We start from the raw sequence: 12,584 nt of genomic DNA, 5'->3' as shown, positions 1-12,584 counted from the left end.
GTAAACCCTTACCGCCGTCTGTGTAATGAGGCCCTAAGAGTTGATTATTAGGTCAGCATCCCAAATGACACCAATATGTTTGGCCTCAGTGGAGATGGTGATGGGGAATCCGAATAAAGTGAGAAGAGAAAGTGCCTTTTTAACAAATGTCCGAGAGCAAGGTACATTAATTCTGTTTTGTAACCACTGAGTTTCAGGCTGTCTTCATCCAGACCTGATGAGACTGGACAGGCCTTCAGACTGGTCAAGAAACTGGTTCTCCTAATTGGTGTCTCACAAGAAAGTTTGGGTATCTTCCGCATATCACTGCAATTGATATTGTTATCACATAGAAAGTCCATGAGGGAATTTATGTAGATATTGAAGAGAAGCAGTCAATCAGTGAACTTATTTTATATAATTGGAAGAGGTGCCATACAATAAGCAGCTTCCAACTTGGCAGTGATTTAGTAGATTAATTCAGTCGGACAAGTGAACTGTTTATAAAATGCACTCTGTAGGGCCTTCTTTTATAAATAGAGTGCACAGAATGGTCAGGCAATAATAATATTTTATAGGTTGTCCAAGACTGCAGTTTACAGCAAATACAATGAGTAGTTATGTGTTAGTGAATAGATTGGACACAATCGTCAAGAGATGGTCATAGTCTACAGATTCATTTAGGGGGGTGTTATAATAAACCCGTTCCTTTATTGCTGGCTGTTAGTTGATGCATTGTGTATAATAGAAGAGAAGTGGACATTCGATAAGTGCCTTCTTACAGTGCAGTCAGTCAGAGGATAATAATCCATAGCATGGTAGAGAATTAATGACTGTATTTTATACAAGAGGTGCAACTTGTTCCTGATTGCACACGAGAAGTTGCCCTAATCACCTTCCTCTTTGTCTCCCTTGCAGCTTATTTCTTCCAAGGTCCCGAAAGCTGAATACATTCCAACCATTATCCGCAGGGACGACCCTTCCATCATCCCTATCCTCTACGTGAGTATATATGTCGCTCCTTTATGTGCAATGTATCTCTTTTGGGAATATTTGTGAGCAGGTTCTGGTTTGTAAGCAAAATCTGTAATCGCAGCCTGTAATCATTAGTATTTTTGTGCCTCTGGCATCAGTACCTGCAGTGTTGGATCAGGTGTATACAATGTGTTCTGTGAGGAGAATAACTGCTTCTTACCAAAAGGGCAACAGTTCCTTAGATACATACATTTGGATGTTAGATAAGGACCGCAATGCCCTTACAATCTGCTAATTTCACTGACCTGCTGCAACACTGTAGATTGAATATAGTCTCCATCTTTATCTGGGATCTCACTATATGATTATTCTCTTGTTGGTTTCTGCTGAAAGTCCAGATAAGCTTATGCACATAGAAAATCTCAAGAGCATGACAGCTGTGCCCTGAAAGGCTCATCTCTCTATTCCAAGACCCAGCATAAGGGACTTGCAAACTAGAGTGAAAGCCCAACTTGCTGAACCGTGCAAGACAAAATTAGGTTTATGCCAGCATGTTGGGGAGTGGGCATTGTGTGAATGTGGAAGGGATTGGGCTAGAGGGATACTTTCATGGAGAATAGACTATTTGATCTCTTAGGGAAGGAAATTAAGACATCGGATCCACGAGAGCGCCCAGCGACTAGGCACATTGCAGCAAATTATGAAAGACTTGAAGTGAGGTTTTATGCAACTATCAAAGGAACTATGGCCCTACTGTATTTTGTAGACATTGCTCCCTACACAGACCTACATGCGTGTGACCATGTTACATTATCCACAAGTACCCTATAGCTGTGTTTTTATGTGAAGGTCTTTGGTTGCCAGGTTGTCTTCCTGGCTGAGACCTTTCCGCTTTGACTTTAGTGGTAAAGGAAAGAAACAAGCATGCACACGTTGGAACCTCAGTCACCATGGAACACCTGGAAGCCTGTAGGTGTCGCTGCTGGAAATGGATGGGCATCATTACACGGATGGCGGAGAACCATGGCGCCATTAGCGCCATGGTTCATGCCGGTGAAATACTGGCACCGCCTTGGCGGAAAGGAGAATTACCGCCCCATTCCAAGGTTGGTGGGGCGGTAATTCCCCCTTCCACCATTGCCCTTCCCCATTCCCATTTTTGGCCCATAGGGCTCAATGGGAATGGGGAAGGCGCTAATTACGGTACCGCAAATTGCGGTACCGTAATTAGCCCCCTGGGTCCCTTTGCGGGTTGATTTTTAACGCCTGCAAAAAGCAGGCGTTAAATCCGCCAACCCGCAAAGGGACCTCGTAGTAAGGTGGTAAGGATTTACCGGTACGGGTATTTTACCGGTACCGGTAAATCCTTACCGCCATCCGTGTAATGAGGATAGTCCCATTATATTATATGGTTTAAGCATACATCATCATTTGCATGGTAAAATTCTTCAAAGATGGACAGGCAGATACTTTATTAAATTAGTAGCGGCCGGGGGTGACAAGTTTTCCAAACATGTCTTTCATTGGTTGCTGTGCGGGCGTTACCAGACTGGGAATCCCTCACCCCCACAACATTCCTTCCCTTCTGTCCCCGGTGGGGTGGGGGTGGCAGCCACTCAGCCAATGAGGAGGCTCGGAACAGGGTAATCCCCCGCTCCGAGCCACTACACAGCTGGAGGCTGCCATCTTCCCCCGCCGGGGACAGCAGGGAGGAAAGGTAAGTGTTGTTCACCCCCCTCCCACAGAATTCCCTCCCCGCCCTTACAACCCGACTTACCTTCTTTGCCACCCATTTCGGGAGCGGACGCGCTGGGAACACTTCTGTCCCCAGTGCGTCCGCTCCCGATCCACGACAAGCGTCATGGAAAGGAAGAAGGGACTACAAGTAGTCCCTTCTATTCATGGCGGCCATTTTTATTGTTTACATTTTTCTCAATCTTTTCAATGGCCACCATGGAAAGGGAAAACTGACTTACGGGCCGGGGTACTAAAAGCAATAGGCCCCTCGCAGGGTTGCATTACCAATTCAGTACCTGTAGTGATAATGCCCCCCTGCTGCACAGGGCCTATATCCTAAGTGATGCCTGAGAGCAAACCACAGTGATGAGAATGCTCAGCCGAGAAGGCACAACTATTCCAACAAACTCATGTAGGAAGTTAGAAAAGTGCCTGGAGATGCCCATCAGTCTATTAAGACTGGTGCAGGCGTCGTATTTCATATAACAATACAGACATGCAATGTAAATGTCATGGTATCAGATTACAAAGAAAGCGTTTATGATTGGAACTATACAACGCATAAATGCATCCTTGTTTCTCCCATAGGACCACGAACATGCAACATTTGATGATATTTTAGGTAAGTGCATTTTGTTTCCTTTTACTTTTTACAATAATGTAGCCTTATAGAGTGAGCGAGTGGTAATTTTCGCGGGATAATGTGCCGCTGCCAAGTGACAGGGGCCATAAATTGAGGAAGGGATAATGACCCCTCCCGAGGTCTCTAAGGCTATTAGAACATTGTGATGGTAGCAATATATGTTTTGAAGTTTTGGTGGTGAAGTAAAAAATGTTGCATTAATAGTGAGTAAAGCAAATAGTCAAATAAGTTAGTAAATACATGTGGTTTTAGTATGTAATATATAAATAGCAAGATTGTCTTCATAATTTAAACAATTTAAATGCAAACTTGGTAAAACTGCAGCCGCGTTTAACTCGAGCATTCATTAGTTGTCAGTTAAAAGTAAACACTTTCTCTATATGAAAGTGAAAGCATGTTTCCATAGTTTAGCTTTCATTTTGGTGACTTAATTAGGATGCTGCATCAAAAATAAACACTATTAGAACTATTGAACACGTGTCTTGTTGAAAGATGAAAGAAATATTGCCTGGAAATTGCATTGTTGATTCCCTGTTTGTTTTGAACACAGCATGTTCCGAATGCTGTCAATACCAGCAGTTATTGACTGCTTTCAAAACATTCTGATTGGCTGAGAGGAGTTCAATAACAATTTTCATATGATAATTAAGCAATATGACCCGAGCGGTGGGGCATTACCGACTCAGGTAATGCCCCGGGGCCCATAGGTATAGGCCCCGAGCGAAGCGCGGGCCTTACCGAAGGGCCCGGTGCATTACTCCGCCGCTCGGGTCATATTGCTATAAGTACCCTGGCCCGCATTATGTGCGTGACCGGGGCACTAAAAGCAGTTTCGGGACAGGAAATAAAAAAAGAAACGATCAAGAAAATGGCCGCCATGGAAAGGGAAAACGGAGTCCCGAAAAAAGGATCAAAAAGAAGGTAAGTGGGGTTGGGAGGGCGTTTGTGGGACGGGGCAAGAGGGAAAAAAAAACGTACCTGCGTCCCCGGCCGGGGACGAGGGAAGCCTCCAGCCGTGTGGAGGCGCAGAGTGGGGATGGCCCCGCTCAGAGTCTCCACACGGCTGGAGGCTTCCCTCATCCCCCGCTGGGGACGCAGGAACAAGAAGGTAAGTTGGGGGGGGCGGATGGGAGGGAGGGAAGGGAATAAAAAAAAGAAAAAAAAAAAGACTTACCCGAGTCCCCGGCGGGGGGCGAAGGTAGCCTCTCAGCCTTGGCGAGGCTCGGAGCGGGGATGGCCCCGCTTCAAGCCTCCTCATTGGCTGAGGGGCTGCCACGCCCCCGGCCGGGGACAAAGGCCGTGGAATCCCGACGGAGGGATTCCCGGCCTGGTAATGACTCGGCGAGGGCCAATCAGAATGGCTCTTTCATTCTGATTGCGCCCTCGCCAGGTACTAATAATAGTTAATCAACTATCTTCTACAAGACATTAAAACAGAAAATGTTAAATACCTATCTACTTGTAGACTGCTAGAAATGATCACAGACTATAATACCCAACAAATAAGATATGTCACGAATGTGGGACAGTTTTATAAGGTTTGATTATTAGATGCATGAAATAAGAACATGACATTTATATGGATGCTTTGTAATATGTATCATTATGTTTTAATACATGATCTTTTGTGAAGGTGTATTAACAAATAAACCTAGAACTTAATTATAATTCATTACAATACTTACTCGTTTTCAGGTAAGAGGATTTCCTTATTGCACCAGAATTGATAGCGAAAAGGTGCTGGCAAGTAGTAGGCTTCATGCCTCAGCAGCTGAGGCATAAAACCTGCGCTTGCACAGCCTGTTACGGATTCCAGTAATATTAATGTGACCTCTGTACGATCTGGCATGACATCTTCAGTAATGTTCATACATACCTTCAAACCCCAAATGCCAAGGGCCATTAACAATGTCAAACAGAACAGTGTAGTCCCTACCAATCCGTTTACTGGAGGGCCAAAAAGTAGGGCCATACCACTCCAAAACAGATACATGTATGATATATGAGACCATGTGTAGAAGTGCATGTGCTGCTTAAAACCCTTTATTTGCAGCAAGATGAGAATATTATGCCTTACTGAGACCCAGCACGAATTCCCCTGCAAAGAGGACATCAGCATTCATGTCAAAAAGTTAGTTATAACTGATGCATGAAATATCTGATAGGTGAAGGTAGACCATTAGAAGACCATATGAATATTTCTAGCTCAAAGACATTTAAGCAGCATTCATGCCTTTCCTCATACCCCTGGGGCAACTCAAACATCTGCACTACCCTTATGCAGGCTTAGGGACTGGCTGTTTAGACATCAAAGTCACATTCCTATAGATTGCACTACATTATGCTTTCAGCTTCCAGCCCTCTTACAAACTCTCCATGCTGTATTTAATTTTTAGATTTTCCTTGTCTTGCTCAATTTGATCCTAACCAGCACTTACTGCACTCCCCAGTAGGAGAAAGGGAAAAAGAGAGCAAGCAAGCGAGAGGGGGAGAGAGAGAAAGAAGGTGGGGCATGTGGTGGGAGGAAAGAATAGATGAAGCAATACAAACGGAGGATGAAAGAGAAACTGACCCAGGACCTGACTCTGACAAAGTAGAAGGACTATGTTTATTTAGAAGTACTCACATAAAGGACTATGATGAAGAACCAGGACTAAGGACTAGCACTAGGACTAACGACTATGATTAAGGTCTATAATTAAGACTAAGGAGAAGGACTAGAACTAAAGTCATGGGGGTCATTACGAGTTAGGAGGTAGCCATGCTGCTATTAGCGGCATGGCTACCCCCTTACAGGGTACCGGGTCCGGGTTCCTTAAATGAGGAATTACCAGGCCATTCCAACCTTGGAGGGCCCGCTAATTCATCATTCAAGGAACCCGGACCTGGTACATTCCCATTCCCATTCGAGCCCCCATAGGGCTCAATGGGAATCGGGTGCATGCTAACAACGGGCCCGTTAATAACGGGCCCGTTGTTAGCATGCTGGTCTCCTTGCGGGACCCGCTAAGGACACCTGGTTTTACCAGGCGGTCTTAGCGGGTCCCGCGAGGAGGCCTCGTAATAGGGCAGTAAGGGGTTGACGGCTCCGGCACCTTTACCGGCGCCGTTAACCCCTTACCGCCCAACCCCAAGGACTAGGATGAAGGAGACAGGCTAAAACGCAGGACTAGGACGAAGGGCTTGAAAAAATAAAAACTAGGATAAAGGAGAAGGACAACGATAAAGTAAAAGAACTAAGGAGAAGGACTAGGATAGAGGAGAAGTTGAAGGACTGGGATGGAATAGAGGAACTTGGAGGAAGGAGAAGGACTGATACAAAGGGGAAGGACTAACATGAAGGAGATGGATTCAGGCAAAGGAGAAGCACTTGGAAAAAGGAGAAGTGGAACTGTAATGAAGGAGAGGAAGACTGGGGAGAATTAAAAGGAGAAGTACTGGGATGGGGTTGAAAGCCTGGAGCGAATGTGAAGTATGAGTGGGGTGAAGGCAGAGTGGGGAGAAGGAGAAAGACTGAGGCAAAGGAGAAGGTCTGGATTGAAGTAGAAGATTTTGGCGAAGGAGTAGGCAAAGGTTTGGGATGATGGAGACAGAGAATTGATATGCTTGAGAATGACTGGGATGCTCCAGAAGGACTGGGATGAAGAAGTAGTACTGGCATGAAGGAGAAGGACTGGGATGAAGGAGAAGGACTGGGATGATGATGCAAAAGGATTGGGATGAATTAGAAAGTCTAGGATGCAGGAGATGAACTGAAACAATGGAGAAGAACTGGGGCAAAGGAGTCATTGTACTGGGAACAAGAAGATGAAAGAGAACGGCTGGGATGAAGGAAAAGGATTGCGATGAAGAAGAACTGGTACCAAGGAGATATTGGCCTGGTTTAAAGGAGAAGGCAAAAGACTGGGACGAAGGAGAGGGACTTGCACAAAAGACTGTGATGAAATGAGAGATCTGGCATGGGGTAGAAATAGAGATTGAGATGAATGAGTGGGAGTGGAACAAAGGAGGAAAAAGACTGCGACGAATCAGAAGGACTGGGATGAGGTTGAACGATTTGAATGGAGGAGAAGATGGACTGTGACGAAGGAAAGGATTGGGATGAAGAAGAAGAACTGGAACACAGAGAAAGGACTGTGACACATGAGAAAAAGAAAGAATGGGATGAAGGACAAGTCCTCCTACTTATGCCCCAATACCCTTCCTCCGCATTAACTGGTTATTCAGACACAGTTGTTCTCAATCTCTTGTAAAGGCACCCTACCCACGAACTACCTATGTATATTCTTTTTTTCTGCATTTCTGCACTAGGACAGAGAAGAATAAGGACTCGGACGAAAAAGGAGGTGAAGAATTGGGAGGAAGAATAAGGATTGGGCTGAAAGAGACGGAATAGGTAGAAGGATCGTGACAGGGATAACGCAGAAGTAAAAGTACTGGTATGAATGGAATAAGAATGATTGGGATAAAGGGCAAGTACTAGAGCAGATGCGAATAACTGGGATAACGAAAATGTGGGACTGAGATGTCGAAAAAGAAGAAGGATTGGGATGAAGGAGGAGAAGGAGGACTGGGATGAAGGACTAACATGAAGTAAAAGGATTGGGATGAAGGAGGAAGACTGGGACAAAGGAGAAGAAGAACTCGGATGAACAAAAAGAATTTAGGTGATGGTGGTGGACTGGGATGAAGAAAAAGGACTGGGTTGAAGACGAAGAATTTCAACGAAGGGTGAGAAGCAGGGCTGGGACAAAGAAGAAGGTGCAGTACTGGGGCTTGGAGAACGATCAGGACTGGTATGAAGTAGAATGACTTGGGCGAAGTAGAAGAATTGCAGTGAATGAGAAAAACTGTTACAAAGGACAGAGAGTAGAGAAGGACTGGGGGATGGATTTGGGGAGCAATGGGATGAAGTGGAAAAAGGACTGGCAGAAATTAGAAGAGAAGGACTGGAATGAAGGAGAAGGGGAAGTACTGGAAAGAGAAAGGAGAAGGAGTGGGACAGCAGAGAAGTAGTAGGACTGAGAAGTGAAAGGAAGAGGAGAGCTGAGGCAGAAGAACTCTGGGAAAAGGAAGGGCTGGAATGAGGGGCAGGGGTAGGGATGAAGGGGAAGGGGTGAAGGACTATGCATGAGAGACAGACTCTGACTTAGACTCCAAAAACTAGCATTAATTACAGGTCGCTACAGTTTTCCTTTGTTTACTTGTGCCTGTGCCAAGACCTGCTGGCAAAACAAGTTGACTGGATAATAGAAAAGGAAACAGCAGGACAAGATGCATGCATATCCAGGAAGGAAAACATGAACTGAATTACGACGTATCCTTACACCAATCTGAAAGCCCATACACAATGGAATACTTAGGCAAAGTTGGCTCTTGGGGGTGGTGACTGGACATGAGCAGCAAATGAGAGCTCTATCCCCAATTTATTTTCATTGCTCTGGTGCCCCTCCTCAGCCCTCCACCTCCTTCACTCCCAATGTGAACCCGACGGTCCTATGTCATCAAAACACAACCTTTCCGGTCATGGAGTTTCTTGTAACAAACAGTGGACTTTTTTACAGCTGCAGTCATGGTTAACCACAAATAAACAAACCAGACTTGCGCACATGCCACCAGTGATTTGTGAACAGAAAGCCCAGGAATGGCGTGGAAGCAGTGGTCTATCACCATTATGAGCCATCCATTTGTACATTTTTCAGATGGATGCCATCTCAGGTTGACAGCAAAACCCACGTTGCTCTTTATCATTCACTCTTTTAGCTGGTGTTTGTCTCCAAGGAGAATGAGTGGGTGTTGGGCATGCCTAAATCCAGGATCCTGCCTACTGTTGAGATGGATGTCCAGTTTCCAAGCCCTAGACTGTTCTCCTCCACACTGCTCCCATCTGGCCATGCATGCCCACCAAGAACGACACTGACAACCTATGTGTTTGTGGAAAAGAGTGCAATGTTATGCTTTATTTCACTAAAGGCACATTCTTTATGCTGTGCTCGTAAGAGTTGTTAAATCATTACTGGGCATGAAATCATTTCTGGATGACAATCTTTTTGTGTAATCTCCTGTTATTCTATGCACATGACTGTTCACAGGCCAGTTCCTCAGTTGTTTGGTTCCCTTCTTCTATTTGCCTTGTGTTGGGGTGCTATCACATGTTTCTCAAGGCACTGCTGTGGATTGATTGCCCTTATTAGCCCAAGAAAATAAACCATAACACATCCTCTGCCTTGAGAAGTGGTAGATTTGGATGTATAATAATGATCTGATCACCCTGTTAAATCTTCCTTTAATAACAAGAACATGTGTTTATACACAACACATGTAGAAAAATGTCTGAGGGCAGAATAGTGGGAAAACTTGAAATTGCACAGAGGCTAGGTGAACATGAACCAGGTATATATACACCTCAAACCCTGCCTTCGGGTGGGCGGACCTGGCGCAGCTATCTTTTGTGTGAAAATGATAAGCCCCTTTGGTAAGGGCTGTATGTTGCTCACCCCAGTGGTTACAGGTGATGGATCCTGTTGCCATCCACTCATTCGACTGCTCTCTTTCTCAGAAGGGTCCTCTGTAGCTTTAGGATGTGTCAGTATTTCATCTCTATACCCATCATGATCACCTTACTTCCTATTCCCTCTGTGTCCAAGGACACACCTGAAGTGTCTTGCTGGGGTTATGAGAGAGTCACACTTTTCACATGCATTCACTTTTGTGACTCCAAACTATTTCTGAATTCTACACAAACAAGGGAAGTATTCATCTGTCAAAAAAGGTTATAGGTGATAGAATCTAAAACAAAAGGATCGGATGCCTTTTTTTCCAACACCAAAAGGACTGAAAAAAAGGGTCGATTTTATTTTTTATGGGGGGATTCCCCCCCAACCCCTGTTTTCTTTTTTAAACTAAAAATATATAAATAAATAAATAAATAAATAAATAAATATATAAAAACACATTGAACCCTTTTTTTCCCGGTCCTTTATGGAAAGCACTGTTTTATTTCTCCAGCCATTTCTTCTCCTATTTTTCAGTAATCTTCCCTATTGGACAGGGATCAATTACATTCAATTCTTGCTTCAAGGATATTGACCTTGATTTGACTTAAAGTCCCACATATCTTAAAATAATAGTTCAAGACCACATTGTACGTAACAGTAGAATTCCCACAGAGAGATCATTTTCCAATAATATGAGACAAAATATATTCTGAATGTAAATACAAATGTAATCACCATTTACGAAGTAAGTGTGGTTGGAACTGACAGAAAACAGGGAGTTAAACACTGCTCACATTTCTCTAACATCAGAGAATTAATGTCATGCTAGTTGAATAATGCTATATATAAATGTGCTCTAGCACCTCAAAGTGTCTTTGTGCTAGATGGAATTACTAATAAAATGCCTCAGACCAAATAACCGGATAGACTCAAAGAAGATGGTAAAATACTGCTTTTATCTCAATGCAGGAAAGCAGGGTGCATCATCATTCATCACAATGATTCATGCAGGATCACAATGTCTTTTTGATTATACTTAGTTTATAAAATGCTAGATGTGTCATCTATGACGTCATCCTATGTGGCATATTGCAAAAACTTATCGAGGGGTGGGATTGGATTAGGGGAACATGAATGCATATAGAATGCGTTAATATTAATCTCCCATTGGCAGTCCCTTGTCTATAGGACATGTCCTGAACGACTTCTAAATACATATAACATTGATTACAGCCAAGAATATGGCAGCAGAATAATACTTTGCAACATGGTATGTAAAAGTGGATGGCAGACTTTTCTGATTGGTTGGCAACCCAAATCCAACATTGGATATTCGGCTCGCTAGCAGCACATACATAGAAACGAAACCCAGGTGCTTGGAGATATGTCAACTCTCCCCTTGTTTTCCCAATTAGTCTGCCCTCTCTCATCAGTAGGCCTTATGTCAGTGTCCTCTGTTTGAAGGCTGACCATGCCACTCTGCACTGTCTCGGAACATTCATGGGAGTGTAGGCAAACCATTATCTTAGCTTCAAGCCTAACAAATAGCTCTTGTCTGTGAGCCCTTCCTCACGTGTTACAAGACCACAAATCATTCCATTTCGACAGTGTATTCACACTATTTGATTCAATAATACTTGTTGCAGTTGCTCCTCTTGGCTTTTAGAGACTTGCTCACTCTATCCCATATAAACGTTATGCACTTTTATTTGTCCAATACTTGGCATCAGTAAATGTTATTTTTCATCCTAATGTTGAGAAATATGTCCTTCGCACATGGTCTGCTCGTTGGACTCCCTTCGTACTTTGCCTTCATCTCCCAAAATAGCATCCTTGGTCCTAGGCAAATGTGCTCCTCTATTTTCCAAGGAAAAAACAACTTCTTTATCATCTTTTCTATTTAAGATCCTAGGCCGTCAGCCATCTTCTTCTAATGGTCGTCCTAAACATTGAATATATACCTCTCATAAGCAAGCTTCTATATGTTCTTTCTACCTTGGGTTTCAGTATATTTACAGTTATTGACCAGTGAGTCACTTCATTCTTCTTTATGTTCATGATTATATATCGTGGGATATATGTTTCTCTTAGTGTTTGCTTTACATCGTCATTCTTAAGTATTTTCAGATCGTTTCAGCATAGGTTCTTACGTCTTTTTTATGGCATTCTTTGGCGGTCGTCAGACTTTGTTTTAACATACATCCATTCTGTTCATGGCTGCTTTTCGACAGCTCAGAAAAGGGCATCCTTCTTGGTAACTTTCCTCTATTATGTCAGCTTGTGAATACACTCTCATTGGTTGCCTGAGTGCATATCGTCACTCATATACTTGACATGGTACAGGAATATTGCAAGGATTCATGCATGGGTTCCCAATTGTGGCTCTTCAGCTGTCATTCTCATAGGATGGTGCTAAGGGTGCGGAGACCATGGAGAAGCTGTCCACCTGCTCCTCTACATACTCATCCAAGGATAAATGTGCATTGGAGTCTCGGCATGCACACAGCCCCATATGCACAGACATCTGGCTTCCTTGCTGAGCCTCTCTTCTAAAATTCAGCATGCTTCAAGGAAGCATTATCTCAGGAAGGAGAAGGAGACCATCCCATGTGTGCCCATAAAGTGACAGATGTCTCAGTCATTTTATCCTAAAATCCAACTTCTGATGCTATCTGAATGAGCACATGTGGTTCAAGGTTCCAAACACCTTCATGCTAGGGAGACTCTTGAAAAATGAAATGAGTACTAGGCCC

At 43.8% G+C, this 12,584-nt stretch overlaps 1 protein-coding gene across 3 annotated transcripts in view; it reads left to right on the top strand.

Annotated features, from left to right (window-relative positions):
* Positions 1-12,584, top strand: part of NSMF (NMDA receptor synaptonuclear signaling and neuronal migration factor) — a 323,292-nt gene that overhangs the window by 198,688 nt on the left and 112,020 nt on the right. For all 3 annotated transcript variants that reach the window (XM_069609794.1, XM_069609796.1, XM_069609795.1), the window contains 2 exons: positions 898-981; positions 3,280-3,313. In XM_069609794.1, coding sequence (XP_069465895.1) covers positions 898-981; positions 3,280-3,313 — 118 coding nt within the window. The remainder of the gene's footprint in view (positions 1-897; positions 982-3,279; positions 3,314-12,584) is intronic.

Source organism: Ambystoma mexicanum, chromosome 8 (assembly GCF_040938575.1).
Source record: "Ambystoma mexicanum isolate Mex_15411 chromosome 8, UKY_AmexF1_1, whole genome shotgun sequence".
NCBI lineage: Eukaryota > Metazoa > Chordata > Amphibia > Caudata > Ambystomatidae > Ambystoma > Ambystoma mexicanum.
The sequence above is the reverse complement of the archived record's forward strand: the minus strand, read 5'-3'. Positions and strand labels throughout refer to the sequence as shown.